At 37.0% G+C, this 22,734-nt stretch overlaps 1 protein-coding gene across 1 annotated transcript in view; it reads right to left on the bottom strand.

Moving 5' to 3' along the window:
* The window catches only part of ARHGEF3 (Rho guanine nucleotide exchange factor 3), a 140,438-nt gene that overhangs the window by 104,777 nt on the left and 12,927 nt on the right, over positions 1-22,734 (bottom strand). The window contains exon 2 of the mRNA XM_075159067.1: positions 21,397-21,492. Within this exon, the coding sequence (XP_075015168.1) occupies positions 21,397-21,492 (96 nt within the window). The remainder of the gene's footprint in view (positions 1-21,396; positions 21,493-22,734) is intronic.

The raw sequence follows: 22,734 nt of genomic DNA, 5'->3' as shown, positions 1-22,734 counted from the left end.
TTATTTTAAGATTATTTTTGCTGTAGAAAAAGAAATAAAGAGCCCAAATAATTATTTATTTTAATATATTATCAATATTGCTAAGATCACACTGCTGTACTTCGCTCTTCCAAAAAAAATGAATAAAAATCCATTTACTTCTGCTATGTGTTTGTGCCATACATACCAAAACTTTCCTATCCAAGCACATTTAAAAAAAAAAGCTAATACAGAACTGACATTACATACTGAAAAGATTGGCAGAAGGTCCTATGAAATAAACACAGCTGTATATGAAACTTTAAAGTTTTTCCACAGTTATTTATGAAACCATAAGGAATAATATAGTTTGCTCCAGCAACTCTGGATATCAGAAAAATCTTTAACATAAGTTTGCCAGAGATTATTTGCTTTCAAAGAAATAAACATCTTTTGGCTACTTGCCCTTGCACATATTGACCTATTCTCATCACTATCATTTTTTTTTCCAAGAAAATACTCCATGATTTGTAACAACTTTATAATATACAGTAGAAGATTCACTCTGACACGCAGAAACTACTAGTTTTAGACTCATTAGTTATTGTTTTTTGTTACACTGCTGAATGTTACCAGTTGCACAATTGCACACCGTTTCATTCCGTATTTTCATCAGGTTTTTTTTTTTTTTTCCCAAGACATTCACCACTATTATGTTTCCTCTGGAACTTTTTTTAATGCCATGCCTTTAAACTAGAGCATATTTATCTTTGCTCTTACTCTTGCTGATGGTTAATGTATTTGGGTTTCAAAAAGGTATATTAATTAGGTTTAGGAAGTAGACATACGTACACTGCAGTATTTAATTATGAAAACTGAAAAGCTTGCTAAATACAAAAACAAGAGAACAGGCTTTTTCAGTTTGAATACAGAAAGCACCAGAACACACGGACAATATTCCTACTTCCTACAGCATCTGAAGTAAGAGAATCATAAACCACAAGGGAAGAAATCAAACAGATTTTGATTTCATCAATGATGATGCAAAATTATTTACTGTTTCCTTTATGGGCATTGATACCAGAACTACTGTTGGTAGGCGTCAGAGTGACAGGAACATAAGGTAAATGGTCCTGCTTCTTTTGAATGTGTGAAATATATTTCTGAAGCCAAGCTGTTGGATTTTAATCAAGAGAGAGAATCATAGAATCATTAAGGTTGGAAAAGACCTCTAAGATCATCGAGTCCAACCGTCAATCCAACACTACCATGCCCACTACACCATGTCCCTAAGCGCCTCATCTACTTCCAGAGATGGTGACTCAACCACTTCCTTGGGCAGCCTGTTCCAAGGCTTGACCACTCTTTCAGTAAAGAAATTTCTCCTAATGTCCAGCCTAAACCTCCCTTGGCGCAACTTGAGGCCATTTCCTCTCGTCCTATCACTTGTTACTTGGCAGAAGAGACCAACACCCACCTCGTTACAACCTCCCTTCAGGTAGTTGTAGAGTGCGATGAGGTCACCTCTTCTCCAGGCTAAACCATCCCAGTTCCCTCAGCCGCTACTCAGAAGATTTGTGCTCCAGACCCTTCACCAGCTTCGTTGCCCTCCTCTGGACACGCTCCAGCACCTCCGTGTCCTTCTTGTCGTGAGGGGCCCAAAACCGAACACAGGATTCGAGGTGCGGCCTCACCAGTGCCGAGTACAGGGACACGATCACCTCCCTACTCCTGCTGGCCACACTATTTCTGATACAGGCCAGGATGCTGTTGGCCTTCTTGGCCACCTGGGCACACAGCCGGCTCATGTTCAGCCGGCTGTCAACCAGCACCCCCAGGTCCTTTTCCTCTGGGCAGCTTTCCAGCCACTCTTCCCCAAGCCTGTAGCGTTGCATGGGTTGTTGTGGCCGAAGTGCAGGACCTGGCACTTGGCCTTGTTGAACCTCACACAGTTGGCCTCGGCCCATCGATCCAGCCTGTCCAGGTCCCTCTGCAGAGCCTTTCTACCCTCCAGCAGATCAACACTGCCGCCCAACTTGGTGTCGTCTGCCGCCTTACTGAGGGAGCACTCGATCCCCTCATCCAGATCATTGATAAAGATATTGAACAGGACCAGCCCCAGTACTGAGCCCTGGGGAACACCGCTCGTGACCGGCCGCCAACTGGATTTCACTCCGTTCACCACAACTCTTTGGGCTCGGCTGTCCAGCCAGTTCTTTACCCAGCGAAGAGTGCACCTGTCTGAGCGAAGAGTGCACCTGTCTGAGCCGTGAGCCGCCAGCCTCTCTAGGAGAATGCCATGGGAGACCGTGTCAAAGGCTTTACTGAAGTCCAGGTAGACCACACCCACAGCCTTTCCCTCATCCACGAGGCGGGTCACCTGGTCATAGAAGGAGATCAGGTTGGTCAAGCAGTACCTGCCTTCCATGAACCCGTGCTGGCTGGGCCTGATTCCCTAGTTGTCCCGGACATGGCTCGTGAGTGCCCTCAAAACGAACTGCTCCATAATCTTTGCCGGCACCGAGGTCAGGCTGACGGATATAGTATAAATGATTGGAAAATAAAACAGCATCTTGCTTTTGGTACACCACTTTTCCTTTCCAAATGCATCAAAAATGCTGTTCTATGATTCTATGAAGAACTGATATGAAAAGAGTTCACTTGATTCAATACTCTCCCCACCTCCAACTAAAGTGGAGTTTTTTGCATTAACCACATTAAGGATGCTGCAAGATTCACTGACAGCATTATTTGTCTAATAGCCCTCTAGGCAGATCTCCCAACCTTGACAACTTCAAACTGAGAAAGAATAGGTATGGAGCGATACGATGAGTCAATCGCTTGGGAGAAGCGGCATAGCATGAAGAACATACAGAGCTCAGCCTTGCAGGTCTGATGCTCCCGTATGGGCTCTTTGTTAAGAGTGAAGATTAATGATAAGAAGCTGCTTTCTCATTCCTAAGGTAGCACCGGAATTAAGTGAAGCAGCAGCCACATCCTATGCACGGCATGCGACCTCACGATCTCAATCAGAATGTAAAGAACAGAGATACAGCACTGAGCATGCATGATAACAGCAGAGGCATCGTCATGGTGCAAGTAGACACCTCCTCTTAGCCCCACACACTCACTCGAACAGACTCGGCAAGGGGCAGAGCTGATGAAGACCGGTTTCCTGTGCAAGCCCCTGTGTTTCGTCCCACACCTCAGCACACTCTGTCTCTCATTAGCTCTGTGACACTCTTGCCTTGAAAAGGCTGTGGTTAGTTCAGAGCAACACATCTGCTGGTAGGCTCCTGCCAAAAGAACAGAAAATGGCTACGCTCTGGCAGCCTTCCTCACAATGGTGGTACTAACTGGGGTCTCTCACCTCCACCTATACACAATTACATTAAAACTTGAGTTTACTGGCTCTGATATTTTTTGTATCTTTTTAAAAATGAAACTGGGCAATGGGTTGAAAAGTTACTGGCAAGAGACAGACAGCACAGTCATATGCCATTTCCTGAGGAAACTCGGCTTTCTTTAAACCACACACATACATCTTTCTGCAAATCTGACTTTTCTAGGTACCTTGAAAAGCAAAGTAAATGGTTTCATAACTTCCAGCTCCCACTCCCCCTTATGTCCTACTGAGAAAGATAAGAGTTGGGGGGGGGGGGGTGTTTGGTTGGTTTTTTAAACTCAGAATGTGTCATAACTTTTTTCTTCAAGTAAATCTATGGAAAGGGGAAAAAAGTCTGTTCTTCTTTAAATTACCATAATGAATCAACCACCCTACTTAGGGAAAAAGAAGGGCAATGTTTTTCCCCAAAGTTCATAAAATCAGGTGGCTGTTCCCAAGAGAGAAAAATTTCAAATTACTAGCAAGTGAAAAATATTTAAATGTTAAACCTAAACCACAAAGAAATATATATTAACACTGTGTCTGATATGTAAACAAAGAGCTTTAAGATGATCACTCTAAACTCGACTGCACTGTGAAAAGAAAATGCAGAAAACATTACAGTATTTTTAAGTTGTCTTTAAATGGAAACCTGATCAAACCAGTTACATCTTTGCTCTAGTAGAAAGTAAACATTACACTTGTAATTAATGAGTTCTACTGTAAGTAAAAGCCTCAGCAAACAAAAATTTGCCCTATAGTGCATTTGAGATTTAACTGATTGCTAAAATTATATTAAGGCATTAAATTACCATAGAAGACATTTATTGTAAGCATGCTCTGATATCGTGAGCGTAAATCTTTGCACACCAAATTACAATGTTTAATAGACAATAACACACATTAAAGAGTGGGTGATATGACACCTTTGTAACAGCTTCACACAAAAACCTTTCCATTCTTACAGAAATCTCGAAGTGTATGAGTCACTGTGCAAAGAACCTGAAATTCTAGATATTTGACTTTCAAACAAATACAGGTACATTGAATAACTGAGCTTGTTTTCCTACACAAGTTAGCACTGGCAACCAAGGAAATTAATGTGCTTTGTTAAAATTTCCACTTCATGAAGTTTGTAACAAAGCAAGACAACAGGCATCCATACTGATGCCAAATTTTGCTCCGTAGCACCAAAGTTTTGTTTACCTGAACAATTCCTAAACTGCTAGATTAGGCTGAGGAAAGAGGGTTAGCAGTTTTCTCAGGGAAAAACACAGCTTATTGTTTCACCAGACTACTAACTATCCTCATCCATTCACCTAGCAGATGCAAAATCCTAAATCAACCGTGATCTGAGGATGGATGAGAAAGTTCCTGGGACTACCAATACCTTGGCAAAAGAGATAGTCACAGATTCCTTGCTGGGCAAAAAATATTATTTGGATCACTGATTAAAACAGCTTGAGTTGAAATGGGCAAGGAAATAATACTCAAGAACTTCCGTGGAACTTGATAACACAAAACCATTATTCTCCCTTTTCTGTTCTATTAAACTGTCTTTATCTCAACCCACGAGTTTTTCTCACTCTTACCCTTCCGATTCTCTCCCCGTCCCACTGGGGGGGCGGGGGGAGTGAGTGAGCGGCTGCGTGGTATTTGGCTGCCTGCCAGGTTAAACCACGACACCTTTAAATAAGGACACCAGAGATTCAGAATCCAAAACAAGTTTTTGCCAGTTCTAGAGTCCTTTGCCAATCTTCCTACCTGCCCTTCGTGACAATTATAGAATCATAGAACAGTTTGGATAAGAAGGGACCTTTAAAGGTCATCTAGTCCAACCCCTCTGCTGTGGGCAGGGACATCTTCAACTAGATCAGGTTGCCCATCCAACCTGATGTGTTATGTGTGTCTGTAGGTAAAACTCAGTTGCTGAAAGGCTTGAGGCAGGAGCATGGTAGGAGAAAACATGATCACGTCCTATCTGTACTGTTTATTAGAAAAACAAATGAAATAAAACCAGAATGAACATTCACGAACAGTGTTCCTCAGGGAGGCAGGGACAGCTGCTTCAGTTACATGAAGCTGCCACATTAATAGAGGAATACAAGAAACCACTATTCTGTTTATGACCACAAAGTTACTGCATACAGTTTTTGTAAACTGCAGTGTACACAGTAGGGGGACATTTCACAGTTGTCTTGTTGTAAACAGGCTATTTAGGAGCTGTGAAAGAGACCTCCTCAGATTGACAGGAGAAGACTATGCAAAGCACACATACAGACCCGAAGGACACCGCTGGTCAAAAAAGCCCAGTCTTACATGCACAGCATACACACACGCTATGAGAAAAACCATACAGGAATAACCTTCAAAGAGGAAAAGAAGAAATGGTTCAGGTGCTAGAAGAATTTACCTTTTCAATACCTTGATATAGATACTAAAAAACTACCATGAAACCAGCTATTATAATATTAAGTCCTCCAAACACCAGTGAGAGAAGTTTGGCTAAGCCTTAAATGGAATTAAAACATTATATATTTTTTAAATACAATACCCTAGGTAGTCACGCATAGTCCCAACAGAAAAACAAAACAATAAACATCTATTCACATACCGTTGGTAAATACAGCCCCCTGCTGCGCAAAATATAAAACCTGTAATGCAGTTACCTTTATGTCACTGTGCTCTATGATCTTTCTGTAAATTATTGTGTACTCTCTCATTTACATACAAAATCCTGATGGCAAGCAGTAACAAAAGAAATTTGATTTCCTCCAACTCTCCTACTCCAGTAAATGGAAAATGAAAAGATTCTGAATGGACAGGTATGAAGCAGCCTATCCATTGTAATACATACGAGAACCTTCCCTTTAAAATCCCCTCTCCCTGTGTTTAATAATTTTTTTTTTTTAATCAAGCTGTAAATGGTGAATACAAACACATTATATATATTTCAAACATCCTCCAAATATAATGAAATACAAATCAGAATGAGGAAAAGGTCATGATTCATTTCAAACCTCTGTTGAAATGAAATGCAAAAGAATCAATTAAGTACTCTATTACAGAATATGTGACCAGGGAAATGTTGGCTTGTGTCAGATCAGTTGTAGATTAAATAAGAAACATTAAGGAGGGGAAATTATTTTTAATCACAGAATATAAAGACCATGAAAAAGAGCTATTATTTAACTTCTGGATTAACCATATGATGCCCAACAAATTTTAGATTGCTTTATCTCCTACAAGAATTCATCAGGAAGATGCTATAAAACAGGCATCACCGTTGATTAATTGGATCATTGTGGAAGTTTCACCAGATCACATTCTGACAGATTGGAAGGCAAGAGTTGGAGGGGTTTATTATCATTCTGTTATTTCAGAAATAATAAACGAGCAGATTAGCAAATAAATGTCAATGTTTAATGATAAACTAATTTAGCCTCCTAAATTCTAATTTTTCTTCCTGCTTCCTTCTTCATTTGCATGGAGATTTCTGGACATTTCCCACTATCTTCTGTTTCATTATGGAATGCCCCCATGTCAACACAGCACAGGGGAAAAAGATGAGGGTTCCATAGGTCAGTTGTCAGTTGAGAAAAAGGAGAATATCTGGGGGAAGGAAAAAAAACCTCACGAAATTTGATGGATGGGACAGAAAGGGTGCTTTATACAAAGGTACAATAAAAGTGTATCATCACTTTCCCTGTCTGCACTTTGATACAAATCACATTGATTTGTAGTTGACTTACTGTGACTTCACTTACTGCTTTAAGTTAGACAAATAACAGATATGAGAGTGAGAGGAACATGCCTAAGCAGGCCCAGTTACGACTTGCCAGATCTTCTGAGTTCTACTGTAGTAATAAGTAATACAATACAAAGTTTCAGATGTGAATGTATCTAATGAAATTGCAGCAGTAAAATTGTTATAAGAGTATAAAGAGACCTCAATTTTTTTTAATTTGAGTGCAATTTTCCTTTTTTTTCTTTAAACTATCTGGTCACATACAACTTGCATTTTAATCTGTGGAATAGAAACACATTATATAGCTTTCAAAATAGAGCCATCTTTATCTTACTGTTCTGTATGGAACGGGGTGCGGGAGACACCAAGAAAGAAAAATTGAGAGCTCCCCCTTTCTGGTGTAATTTGCTATGATAAATGAGAGTCTTTGAAACAAAATCTTCTCCACACTCAGAAGTATAGTAGTAATTGAACTCACTTTTTAAAATACAGCTTTAGAATCCATTTTTTAAATGAAGACATAACTAACTGGACAGCTAGTAAAATACAGTTAGTTTCTGGCCTTCACCACTGAGCGCAAAACATGATAGAGAAGATGACGATACCGCAGGAAACAGAGTACCTATATTCCTGCCGACAGATCAGGTTAATTTTTCTGAATTTTAATTTATGCTTCTTACAATGATATTGAAGTTCTAAGTCAGGGAAAAAAACATGCGTTCTTAATACTAACAAATATAAGTGGATATTCTGAAACATTTGCAGGTATTTTTCAATGCTTTGCAGTGCTTTTATTTTAGTCGTGTATTCTTATTGGGTTTCTGTTCTGTATAATGACCTTAATAGGAGCTATTACTATTAGCCCAGGTTTTCTTTTCCACATCAGAAGAAACAAATCTACAGATTTAGCTGGGGAACTTCCTTGTGTAGTTTTAAGGCAATGTAATGACACCTTACTACAGAAAAGCTATCTTTCGTACCTGAAAGATTTACAGGTGACCAAATGTATTCAGCTTGAAAGATACATATTCAAATCTCTTACAATACTTATCTATAGAAATTTTCAGGGCCCACAGGAAAATGCAGTTAATTTAACCAATTCATATATTCTCCAGCCTTCCCTCCCTCCCTCCCTTCCCCCAAGGAAAGACCAAGTTAAAAATTAGCCTTTTGTTTCTGATCTTTTGTTTCCAAATACTATAATGTTTCTATAGAAACATCATGTTTGTTTTCCTCAAAAACTTTATCACCAGCTCCCTCTACAGTCACAGAATTAACTAAAAATATATAATCACTTATTATTTGGAGGGGGGGAGGGGTGAGGAAGTTTCAGTGTCTTATTAATATTAGGCTATTAACCAACTGTACTACATGTTGAACAAGTATATAAAATAATAGACTGTTTATAAGAACAGATACTGGAGTCTTAGTGAAAAGGAATCATGAACAAGGACAAGAATCTCTAAAAGAGAAGCAGGGTAAGCATACAGGAAACAGATGGTTGGCAATGGTGGATCACTGGGATTTTCTTTTTACATTTAAAAAAAGAAGTCATAGACACACTTCATAAAGGCACATGCACATACACCCACTCAGAGAATCAAGATATTTCAAAGCGGTTAGCAGAAATTCACACTATTCTACATTTTATATGTATTTACTTATGTATTTTATTGCAATTTACTTTGAGGGCTTTTTTTTTGTTGTTTATTTAATTTTTAAGTTGTTTAGTTTAAGCTAAGAGTTCTTGCTTTTTCTAAATCAGCCTAAAAGTAAAACATACTCCACCTACAAAGGAATGCAACAAAACCTGGTATGCTCCACTGCACATGGGTGCCTTTATTGAACAGTGAAAGGTACTGGCCGAGGGAGGAATGTAAACCCATGTTAACTGACCAGAAAAGATTTTGTTAGAGCTCATCAGCCAAATATTGCTCAAAAACAAAACCAAAAAGTATTAAACCGATTCCTAGGTACAGATAATAAAAAACAAAACCAAAACAAAAACCCACCATGCAACTGAAGAGATTGTGGCAACTAGATTTAAATCAAATATCAACTTTTGCCTTTGTGGACAAATTTTTCCACCCCAGTTAAAGCAGCAACAGAAAATCTCCATGGTCAAAAAGTGGATAGTGCTAATAAAGCTACAATGAAGCCTGTAGGATACATAATTGCTACAAAGGCCTGGAAAATTTTAATTATCACAGAAATGGTGTGTTTTGAAACACACTGGCAGACTTAACTGCAGTAAGCAACTGCCCACAATGAGTAAGGGTCCCTGGAGGGCTAATTGTTCCTGAAGTATTGATAGCAGTTAATGGATATAGGGGTGATTAGCAATAGAGGCATATTCCGGAAAGACCAGACAACTTCACATGTATTTGATGAAATCTTCCATAAGTACTATCAGTATCATCTGTTTAATGTCATATCCTATAGCCCCTCTAAACAGAAACAGGAAAACCTTGCCTTGTTCCTCTGTTAGCTTGCTCAAAAGACTTACTTGCTCACATGTCTTAATACTATACACAGTATTTAAAGATCAAACCCATCTGAGAGAAATCTTTAAATAGCATTTTTCCTAAAAAGGCATAGTATGTGCATCAAATATGGTGATGTGCTAAAGCAGCTCTAATGGTGGGGTTTGGAGGATGATTTTTGGGGATATTGATAATGAGTAACCCACTGACTCAGACAGTTAAAAGCTCTTCTACTACAACATGTAAGTTTTTCTGTATATATTAGATGCTTATCGTTTATGATTCAAGTATCACATCATTGTATATCTAATTTAGCCAGAGTTAAACATTTTCGGTAGAGAAATGGAAATTAAGAGAATCAAGACAACCTAAAAACATTACAATTCTCTTAGCTGTTAATTTGCTATTGCCACAAGTTATTTTTACCATTATTGGAATAGACTATGAAGGAGGGAAGGAAATATTTTCTTTTCCTTTGCTTGTTAACATGCTTCATATTTTTCAAATAGAAATTTTTACTATTTCTGCAGTTTTTGTGTTTTTTTCATAAAGTAATAGAGAAGGAAAAGAAAATGCAACAAGATGCAGTATATCTGAATGAGAAAATGAGGCTCTACAGCATGAAAAAACAACTAAGACGGATGACAAATTTAATCTTTGTTCTAAACTATGCAAATTCATTTATTCTATGTTTGCAAGATTGCACTGGAGGATAAGTTCTCATCCACTATAATCATAACTTCAACTTGCAAATGACCAAAACATGAGTTAGGGATGCTGAGGCCTCCTTCCACAGTGTAGTAGTTATTTACATTGGTGGTCCAAGCCTAATCACCATGCCTGTTATTTATCACTCTGTCAGCATGCACTTCTTTCACCCACGGAGGAGGAAAAAGAAAGAAAATTTAAAAAAAAAAAAAAATCTTAACATGCCAAAATGAAGAACCCTCGTTCTTTATCTAAAGCTTCACAGATTCAGCTTCTCAGTTCCCGTAATTCCTGTTCCAGCCAAAAGAGTGACTGCCATAGAAAGTCCAAAGTTACATTCATTTTTATTAAATATCTTTTCTAGATTTCACCCCATCAGGAAGAAAGGAAGAAGACACTTTTAATGACAGGTGGACTGATAGATTTTTATACTCCTTTCCTACATCAAAATAACTAAAAATTAGTTTTTAAACATCCTTCAGCTCTTTAAAAACTAAATATATTTCACTTTCTCTATACGCTTTTTGTGAACATTCCATTTACTTGTACAGCAGAGTATAAAAGCCATTCACTAACCTGTTCACTAATACACATTTATAAACATAATACCATTGAGGGCAGCCTAAAGATGGTGTTACCTTTTACTTAGATAAAAACTTCTTGACACTGAATTGGAACCAATTAGGTATTTCAGAAATGTTTGTTCTAACTCCATAGGCTAACAACTATAACAAAAAGACAGATACATAACAGTGAAAAAGCAGGTAGAGTACAATAGTCATATAAAAGCATGTAGCAAATGTCTCAAGAGATGTAATACCAATAGAAATTATTTCAAGTATGACCTAGAGACAATATAATCACATGTACAAAATGCAGATGACAGCCTTATCTACGAATCCAGGAAGTGATCTTCCTCCACCAAAAAAGAAGAAATAAAGCCCCTGCAAAAAAAAAACCACCAACCACTAAGTATTACCTACAAGCAGCAGCCTTAGCCCAGTAAAATGGCTTTTGAAACAAGCAATCAATAATTCTCACTTCTGCTTATATCTCGTTATGCAGTCCCAGAATAAAGCAAAGGGCGGGGTGGGAAGGGGGAAGGAGACCAACCAGAAACCAGAGGGACACCAGTGAGTTTAACACCGAGAGCAGCTTGTTCCTTCTGCCGGGCTGAGAAAACTCAATTTCGGATCAAGCCTGCCATCTTGTGGGATTCAGATTCAAGCCAGCATGCAAGCGGAATGCTTTTCTTTATTTCTTAAGGCAGAAATCAAGATTTTTTTTGATCCCATCCAGGATGAGGAAATGCAATCCATACCAAGTTTTGTAAGACATGATGATTAAACATACGTTTAAACTTGTATTTGCCTCTGGGGCACATTTTCTTCAGTTACAAAGCCCATTTCATGTGTGCATGAGACTTAAGTCAGCAGTTGGCGACTGCTCTTACTCTAACCATTTCAGCACATTCTCATCTCTCACTGTTTCTGGGTGTGCTACAGAAGCTGATATGAGTCATCCTCTCCACCTTCTGCGTCGCTCTCCTGGATCTTCATCCACTTCCTTTAAGGGACTGGCTCTCAGGCTGCAAGTCCCAATGCAAATGATTCCTTCGTAACAATTTTCAATTCTACTACTCCTTTTATGGGCAGAGAAGTACATTAAATAAACTAGGAAAGTTAGGTAACATAGAAGTGATTTTTTTTAAAAATCTATGTTGTAAATATTTATCAACTTTATTAAAATAGTCTGTCACAATTGTTAGGTTATGCTAACTATCCTGAATATTCTTCAGCTTTCCGCGTAGCGTGTTTCCTGTCTTTGCAATAAGGCATTACTAAGAAACAACTAATTTGAGGCCTCTTGCAAATAAGATTAATTTTATCTAGCTATCTAAAGTGTTAATCTGCAATTTATGGGACTTCCTTTTTGCAAACACTGCAACTTTGTATTCTCTAAACATGTATGTGCCTTTTGTAATCACAAACATCTGCAGTTAAACTGCACTTGACTAGAGCCATTTTAATTCAGTTCTTCAGGATGACTCATTTCTACTGATTGAACAAGGATATAGGAGAAACAGGGAAAGTTGTTAAACTTGTTTCTCTTCTCAGTCTAATTCCAGACACATAATTCTTCCTTCACCAGTTAGCAGCTGGCAAAAGCTGCCACAGAATTATGATAATTTATGTCACAAAACCTTACTTCCCACACAAGTTAAGAGTCAGCTTGAGCACTTGTCTGTCTTTGAGCTACAGTATGCAGCAATTTAGCTACCCTATTCTGATCCTCATTAAGGAAGAAGGATTGTGTAATTAAAACCACATGCATTAAGGTAAGTATCTACCATGTGCTATCTACATACTACCTCATCATGAAAATGCAATTTTTTCAGCTGCTCACCACTGCTTTCCTATCTTACTTTTACTCACATTGCAGTCATGGGCATGTCAGGTCAAGCATCTTTTTAATCTCAGTTGACCCTTTTATTTCTATTTGGTTTTTAAATAGCAGATGAATTTTTAAAAAAAAAAGCTTCAAATACAGTTTGCAGAATACCCCAGAGTAACTACTTTTACTGCTATACCAAAGAGTTTCCAAATTTTAAAGCTCAGATAAAACAATAATCAACAGACATTAACATAACCCATGTGTTCAGGGAGTGATCTGATATCTAACCACTCGGCAGAACTTCACTGTAGAACCAATTTTCCTTACTAAATAAAATCACATTAAAAGCAAAGCTAGCTGTGTGATTGTAAGCCTGGTGGGTCCTAAATAAGTGAATGACTAAAAATAGGTTTAGCTCAGCAACAGCTGTTAAGAACCTAGAATTACAAAAGTGAGAAAGCGCTTCACAACTGAGATCAAAGCTCAGCCGCAGTAAGCCCAACCACTATGGATTGAATGGACTGCATTGCAATAGAAATGCTACATAAATATGTACGGGCACATAATACATTTTCTGGAAAGCGTGAGAGTGCAGCTAACAAACATCTAGGGCAGCCTGAGGCTTTCCCTCCTCCATCTACCTTCCCTTCCCCACCTTCCACCCTGCTTGTTTCAAATGCTAACCTGCATTTCTTGACTTCTTGCCACCCAGTATTTTTATTTCTTTCCCCCTTGCTTGCTTGTTTCTTTTTTTTTCTATCATCTGTGACATAAAAAAGGCCAGCCTCCTAAAGAAAACGCACTATTAGAAGCAGGCTAACAAAATTAGTTAGTGCCTTCAGCACATAAGTAATTTTTTCAGTGGAAAAGCTTTTAAGGTTCAGTCTTGTAATAATTTACTCACAAGTTAATTTTACAGTGAATTAGTCCCCAGTAAAGTCAACAGAACTGCACGGTGTTCATAATATTAAACAAACTGGGTATCTTCACTATATCAACTTTTTTTCGTGACATACTGTATACAATACTTAAGAACTGACAACAGGGATTTGATTGTAAAAAAAAGTCTTTAAAGTAGGCCTGTATCATTCTTGGGCTGGCTCTATACATTCTTATAGCTTCATATTGCTCCACTTAAGTCAATACTCTCACTACATGAGCCTACCTTCTTCCTTTAATCAGACAGCTACATACTGCATGTATATTTTTTAAGCCAGAAATCTTTTTCCAGTCATTTAAAATAGTAATGTTCACCTATGAAGCTCTTACAAACCCTAGAAAACAAGCATACTGGATCCTGCAGCTGGTTATGAAACAGCACCAAAAATAAAGATAAAAAAGAAATTTTTATTCATAAAGCTAATGTTTTTAAATAATTATTAATTATCTAAAGAAGATAAGTATGAAATATGGTCAATTTATTTGAGATTACTTTTCCTTATATAGTTTATAACTATTTTACCATTTTGGGATAAAAACCACTAGTTTTGGCAAAGTCCTAGTAAAGTAGTCAAACCCTGTGACTCCCCTCTTCCTTGGTCACTGTGTTCTGCCCCGTACTTACTGCAGTTTTTCACCGTCTGAGTTGTACCAAACAACTATTTGTAGGGCTGTGCTACACATAAAATTACTGAAATAAAAATTAATCTCCTTTTGGGAAAGCTATTTTTAACCAACATAATTTTAATCTAATTCACAGAATGGATCAATACAGTATTGGCACAACAGAGGTGGTAGCAATTAATGGTGAAAATAGGAACAGGCAACTGAGAGGCTAAAGTTCTGCAAAAGCCAGATTATTGTGAAGCCTCACTTTTGAATGTTTTCCTGGTTTAAAAAAAAAATCTGGTATGTTTCAATTAATTATTTCCTGTGTCTGTTTACAATGTTCTATTTCCCATTTCTAAGGTTGTGATATTAAAAAAAAAAAAAAAGAAAACAAGTGTAAAATTAACAACTTTGCTCCTAATTATATTCCACAGTATACCACATCCCTTGCCTAGGGAAAGGAACAGCCAAGCACCAAACAATGTGTGAGGCTTCAGTGGCGACTTTAAACCATGAACTCTGTAAAAAGCCCAAAACCAGGAAGAGTTCTACTGTCTTCATCTTACTATATCAAGAAAAAAAAATTTTTTTTGCTGACAAAAAGTTGCATTTTAACTTACACAAGCTTTTCTGGGTAATTATCACTAGGTTAGCAAATCATTACTAATTACTCGGATCAAAAATTCAAAATTAAAAAAAGCATAAGGAACTGGGATCCATGAAAGTAATTTTAATAAGGTTTGGAATGTCAAGGTGGAGAATCAAAGTTTTGGTTAAAATTACTAATTTGCTTCTTACTGATGGGTGTTTTTCTCAATCTTCTGACAGGCATTAGTGACTGAAAAAAGATTTCAAAATCTCATTCTAATGCTCAAATACAGCAAGTACCATGTTTTCATATATAGAAGCCACATTCTGAATAACCACAAGACTTTAAAAAACTACTGGAAGAAGAAAAGAGAAAAAAAAAATCCTTGGTATAGTCTTGGGTGACCTACTCAAAATCAGAGACAGAAGACCATTGTTTTGTTTTGTTTTGTTTTTTACTTTTTAAATAGAAAACTCAGGAGAAGTTATTATTAACTTGGACCATTTAAAAAGGAAGTGGAAAACACCCAAAGTACTTCTGTTTCTGGAACACAGTATGGTACACAATTTTTTACTCCTTAACATTCATTTCTGGCAAATATTTATGGTTTTCATATCAGAGGTAACAGCACATACTTGACTAAAGGAATGAATATTTGATTATACAGATAATATATGCTTGGGAACAAACCATAAACTCACTGCTGCATTCAACATTCCTCCATTTAGAGCTGGTCTAGTTTTAAGAATTGCAGAAGCCAGACGTGCAAGAGCAAGTAGGTAGTCCATATATCCCTGAATCTCTGAGTTTCCATATTGCACTTCTTTCCTTCCTGCCTCAAAATCTCAACCACATTGAATTTAGAGGGTAAGTTTCTAGAATCCCGAGGACAGTCCCATGAAAGATGGTCATTTTTACCTCTCTGTGTCCTTTTTCCAGAATATCCCTTTAAATAGGAGGAGTGCAATGTGTTCTAATGGTATCTAGCCCTCATAGAGACAATGCTGAGCTGGAAGGACTATTATGTCGATAATGGGCAAGAAAAGTAGGCTCTTCCAACTTTGTGAGAAAACGTTGAGGCTTCTTCCTGCAGCGATTGTGTTTCAGGCATAAGGACAGCCATACGTAGGGCAGACCCAACCTCATCAGAAGGGCTGCACAGCCACAGCTGCCTGACAAGCAGCAGTGCCATGCATCACACCAGCCAATGTTAGGAGTAAGATCCTAACAATCTCTCTGGACCCTAGATACGTTCACACTAAGATATGACAGTAAGCTTTTCTCTTTCAATGTATGCAATTATGGAGCTGGTTTTGCAATTAATTTTTGTAATACCTAAGTTCAGTATCTAAATTTGTCTTCCTTCTCGCTATACAGACTGGAGTTTCAATAGCTCCCCTTCCCCAAAAAGTCACCAAAAGTACTAGTTACAAACTGTTGATTTCTTTACAGTAAATTTATCAGAAAGCAAGTTATTCTTCTATTAAAGTTTAGTGCAGAAACATGACTGTAATTCCAGCCCCTGATGAAACACATAACTCTTAAAAAAAGGCAGAGATTCCAAATTAAAAAGTTTTCCCATAAGATACTTAACATTGTTATTTGCACACCACTGCTCTCTCAGCCAAGGTTAGCACCAGTACCCACGTGCCTTTATAGATTACAAAAATACTTCCATCTCAGATTGGAAAGGAAAGCTGAAACAAAAACAACCTAGCTGTTACAGCGGAAAACAAAGAACAAACAAAAAAGATGTAAAGATGTTTCTGTCCCCAAACTCAGTTTAAGTCAAGTCATAAATACAAAGACAGTCAGAATGCGCTGGTGTCCACATATAACAATGTTTGTTCGGTTAGTTTTAAAATTTATAGATTTCTTTCTTCAGAGCCTCATGACAGAGGCAGTTTTCAGAGAGATTTGCTCTAAAAAGTGACTCTCATAGAAATAGGAGAGCATTGCATACTCAGTAAGCAACACGGCAGAGTATTTGGAGACAGAAATGGAAAGCCAAGGCACCACAAACTTGGTCACGGAAGAGATCCAGAACCCCAAATTCCAATTATTAGTTTTAAAAAGCTGAAATACTTCCTGACTTAATCCTATATAAAAAGATAAAGAAGTGACTACCAAGATTTCATCCAGCCTAGAGGAAGCACGTTATAAATCCACACACAATAGCAAAAACTGGAGAATTTCCAATTCCCCTGCACATTTGTTTTGAAAAACAACATGCCAGCCAGCCACTTTCATAGTAAGCGTAGATGAATTGACAGGGTTCCCACTTGCTCCCTTATCTTTAGTTCCTTTCTTGCAATTTTCAGCATTAAGAAACTGAGAATCTGCCAAATCGGTAGCTTCTAGAATTTCAAGGCTCTCAAGCCTTTATTTGTTCAATACTAGCTCAGATAGTGAATGGTCATAACATCAATTAGTATCAGCTAAATTTCTCAGTATTCCTGCTTATCAAGAACAGCTTAATTTGGTTCACACATGAACTCTGCTGTGGTGCCCTCTAGTTATCAGACATTTACAGCAGTCACGCTAGTACTAGCATTTTTTTGCTGCTGTAATCTTGATTACATATGTTGGGGGGGAAAAAAGCAATAGAAGGTTAAGTGAAGCATTGCAAGTTTGAGAATTCAATTAACTTTATCTTGTAGAGATACCAAACTACGCAGATACAAAACACTGATGAAATGGAATGACAAAATTTGTAAATGGCTATACAACGTAACTCGGAACAGAGCAGATAGCTCTGAAATTCAAACTTCCAATAGTAACTAAATTTCTTGTATTTTTGGTTGGTTTTTTTCAGAAGCTTTTTCTTATCTTATCAGATTATATTCTGTTGTGGTATTAGCCCTAGAGAAAGAAAGCAGATGAGGTTTCAGATGTCCTCTTCATAGTCAGTAAAGTAGTTAAACCATAGAATTCCCAATACTCTTTAGCATTTTTGGGAGATTGAAATTAAGAGTTTTTCTCTCTTGCACTCCTTTCCATGAACTTCAAAATTCTAGCTCATTAGTACTGTAAGTACACTGTGTCCTCTATAAAGTTACATAGTCATCTTCTATAAAAGGGGAGAAAGTAATTTAGTGAACTATTATTTATTTCCGTTTTATAATTTATCCTCTGATCTATCCCCAATATAAAAATATATCATGGCAAAAGTATTTATGGCAGCTTTATTTATAACAGGATACCATGAGAAGGTAATTTATAAGAATAAAATACTCACTGGCAGTCATTAAAACATCACTTACGATTTATAAACGAAGTATAAATAAATAAGAGATTCCAACTTTAAGGAATGGGACAAGACAAAACCATTTACACTTATCTGAACAAATGCACCATGCTTTTACTGAGCAAAGTATACCACTTTCATACAATGCATGCAAGTTTAGTTACAGCACTTGAGAAAACTTCACAATATACTAAGGTTATGTGGATAAATCCACTACAAGTTTGTTTATGATATTAATGTCCTTGATATTAAGTGTATCTACCTATTGTTCACATTTTAGTAATTTATTCAAGGAAAAAAATTAAGAACTTCGTCCTTTGGCTGTGAGTGAAAATCATGACGAGTCAATTATTTACTCTTCCCTCTGTTTTTAGAGGGCCTGAATATAAGGCCTTACACAGTATCAAAGCCTTTCAGATGCATCATAAGTGATGTTTAAATGCTAGATAAGGCCTTGCTCAGGGCTTTTGCTCTGTGGAGACTTTTGACTCGATTGAATAATTTACACTGTTACTGCACACTTTTAATAGTATACATTCCTAATCTTTCTATGACTAACACCAGTCCTTACTAATAGTCACACTTTCATGAAAATAAACCAACTGAGAACCCATCAGAACGTAAATGTTTCAAGAATCAGACAATGAAAAAACAATAATAAATGCACGATGCAGTAATGCAGTGCAACATTGCACTTCATTAGGCTGAGAAAAATATTGTTTATTCAGCTCTAGTACTCACAAAACCCCACGATACCAAGAAAAAAAAAAGATTTTAGAAAAATTCAAGTATATTCCACATAGATCTAAATGAAGTTTTCACCATTGTATTTACTGCACCCACTGAGTAATAGCTGAGTCACAGACAGTAAAGAACTCAAGTCGCCACATCTTGCATTCATTATACCAGACATGCATCAGACTGCTATTCAGCTTCTCAAATCAAAAACCCAACTAAAATTCCACAGATTGCAAACAGGATTTTGGTTTACAAAATAAGAAGCTAGCAAAAGTAAAAGTGATATTGTTGGTTGATATATAGGTTGAAACACATTTAACAAAATACAAAGCACACCTAAAGTTGGGTTAAATATTTTTTGCTCCTTGTAATTCAGCACAGACTCCACAGACACCCCCCCCAAGAGGTAACCTGGCTCTTTGTAACACTTCTATAACCTAATACATGGTACTTAAATATAAAAGGATATCACAAAACCTATGACAGCATATATTATTCTCTGCCCACAGAACAGTTAAATCTCAATATATTCTTAACCACTGAAGTGTTCATCGATTTATCTTTCAGTAATAAACACTCCAGCATCAAGACAAGTCAGTCCAAGTCTCTGCTGCCCCTGATTAGCACTCTCATCAGCTTCACATACTTACTCATAGCCAACAAAGTCTGCAAGGTGAAGTCCTAATTTAAATTTTTCATTTCACATTTATCTTACTGATTGAAAATATTTATCAAGCACACATCCCCATATACAATGGTGACTATACAACCAGTCAGTGTAAATACTCTAATGGTTATAGAAATCTTTATTTCCAAGTGCCATGTAAATTGCATTAAACTAATCCTATAATGTGAAACAATTCTCTACATCTCAGTGACACGCTGAATAACTTGGTTTAGCACCGACAGACATAAAGGGAGGGACTTTGAGAGTATGTCTGCTCCTGCAGATGAGCATTTGGAATTATGGATATTTATTTAACCTCAAATCCCAAGGTAATTTTGCAACGTCTGAAAAAAGGAATCTGTTTTATCTCCTAATTAGAACTCCTAAGCATCCTAGGATATTAAATAAAAAGATGTATTTAATTCCTGAAGAAGAGAATAATTTCTGCTCTAACCTCCGACTAATTTATTGAAAAATTGCAGGAAGGCAATGATTAAAAATATTAGCAAGTATGACTGAATGTACGTCAAAGAAATTATAGATTAGCATGCACAAACAATATAGACAAGAATTTGGGGGAGGGAGGGGGGCAGGACAGACATGACCAAAGGCAAATCAAAGACTAGTAGACAAGTAAATTCCGCTATTTTCCACCACTTTCCCTAAGGTCAATTACACATTTGTAATAAATCATACCATTTATTCATGATACTCTAATACTTGATAACATAAATTGTACTCTTCTGCTATTTTAGTCAATATTACCAAGAATTGCCATGAAGCATTACAAAGAAATGCCATGCAGAAAATGAAATTATATTGCTCAATACCACAAGTAGGACAAAAACAATAAAAGATATCAAACAAAGGAACAGTATGTGACAATTCCCCACCCCTCATTAGATTTGGGAGTCAGAAGGGAAGCTCGTAAGTCTTCCTCATCCCACCCCTTCATCCAAAGATTTTGTTTCTAGCTTTAAGGATGTTCCAGGAATAGTAGTATAATAGTGGGAAACATTTAAAAAAGAAATTACTTTCCAGGTACTATGATGCTTTTAATTTAATCCTACATAAAAACAAAACAAAACAAAACAAAAGATTCTTCGTGACTTCCTGATAAGCATCCAGCAGGAAATATAATATTCATTTGCTAATATTTCTTTAATTCTTTAGCTTTTCAAGAGTATTTCTCAGACTACAAGAACAATTAAGTTAGCTTTTTGTCCATATGGGTACCATGCTTCCTGTCATGAGTTTATTTGGTTGTTTTCTACATGGTAAATAAACAAAACTCACTAAACCCTAGTGTACAACAGCAAGTAAAAATCAGCAGGCTCTCAATAAAAGGCTCTCATTAACACAGCTGAAATAGTCTCAATGCCTTCTCAACACCCTGTTTCCTTCATGAAAACACCAAGAAAGGTGCTAAAAATTGCATGGTCAGTGGCAGTTTTCACAAAAAAATTGTCCTAAAGTGTAAGCATTTGTCCACATCTACCATTGAACAGCGTAATATTTTTTTTTCTCCAGTACAGAATAATTTTTTTTTTAATAAAAAGTAGAAACTACTGATTTTGCAATGTCTCCCAGGGCACGAATCTCAGGAGACCGCAAGCCTGCACAGTACTGAAGGGTACTAGTAATAGCATCGCACAAGCATAGCAACAGCATTGGGAGATTAAGACATTTGCCATACGTGAAAGATTCCACGAGTACAACTGGTGCACTGTTGAAGTGAACAGGAGTTTTTCCATTGCCCATCCCCCATGACACCCTGTCCATGGTCATCTGCTAAAAACTCAAAACCAAAATAAAAAACTATGCAAAATTAATGCAAACATTTATAACAAAGTTCTTTTACTTAATTTTAAAACTACATCTGCCAATATTGCTGTCTACTAACCTCTTAGAAAATTAGAAGTAAAGCTTACCAAACTTTTTCTTCTTCCATTCCTCCTCTGACACATTGGTTTATTACAGCAGGGCTACTCATGGTAAGTGCTGAGCTTTCAGAATTCATTTTTTTTCTACAAAGGAACAACAACATCAAAAAACATGAAAAATGCAATATAAGTGAAGACTGTGTTTATTAATTCACTAGAAAATGAAAACTTTAAGACAAGAACTTTTAAGACCAAATACAGTATGTTTTACTCACTTAAGTAAATGTCCTAAATCAATGGGATTAATTGGATGAATACATTGAGAAGGATTTGGCAGTTTTGTGGACTTGTTAGTTATGCCAAACTCAACACTGATTGTCTTTTGTTTACTTTTCTGAATACATGCCAAAAGAGTTGATGTCAGCAAGCCTGTATCCAGGGCTATGCATAGTGTCAGTTATGTTAATTCAGAGCAGCAGTCACAGCTAGTGTTGCTATGGAATGATCCACACAACATTGGGGAGAAAATTTCAATTTCTGATATGTAAAGATTTACAGAAGCTTTTTAGCATATTTTAATAACTTAAGATCCATGTTTTAATAACTTAAGATTATACTTTGCTGATTTGCAGAAAGTAACAATTCATTCATGGCTGAAGTCACTCTCAAAAACAGCACAGAAATATTCAAATGCTGGCAATAGTAATTCCCAAGTTACAACGCTTCCAGAAGGTCTATATGGCCAACGGTGCTTCAAGTAAATGACTTGCACGGTAAGAACAAATGAAGTCTCTAGATCACGCAAGTTAATTTCACCATGAAACACTATTATTTTTTGGTAACAGGATCCACAATGTTAACATGGAACTTCTTACACCTAGAGTTTCTCTTTTTTTTCCCCATCTTTTAAAAGAAAGAGAGGAAAAAAATATTTTTAGCCATCAAAGTCATCTTATTTGACTTGATTTGACACCTGGTTTCTATTATGATCAGCACAAAGACCTAACTGATTAATGGAGAACAGGTTCAACTGTATATTAATTAATATCTAGTAGAACATAACCAGAAAATAGACTGTGTTTGTCAAGGTAATAATACCTTGCTTTTTGCAAGAAGATATAAAGAAAAAGCTGGTTTAACCTGTGTGAAACCTGGGTCAAAATCTGACATTGACAGTCATGGACAGCATGAAAAGTTGAGCACAATGCATGTGTCCCATCAGTGGCAGGCAAATTAGGCCAATCTTCACAAAACAAGTACTTTGAACAGAATGCTGGTCTTCGTTTCAAAATTCTGTCCATGCAGGAGCAGATAAACAGCCCAAGCAAGCATGTTTATCAGACAGAAGTCTCAAAATCAACAATCAAAATTTGGTCCTGACTGGAA

This window comes from Calonectris borealis, chromosome 10 (genome assembly GCF_964195595.1).
Source record: "Calonectris borealis chromosome 10, bCalBor7.hap1.2, whole genome shotgun sequence".
Classification (NCBI taxonomy): Eukaryota; Metazoa; Chordata; class Aves; order Procellariiformes; family Procellariidae; genus Calonectris; species Calonectris borealis.
The sequence above is the reverse complement of the archived record's forward strand: the minus strand, read 5'-3'. Positions and strand labels throughout refer to the sequence as shown.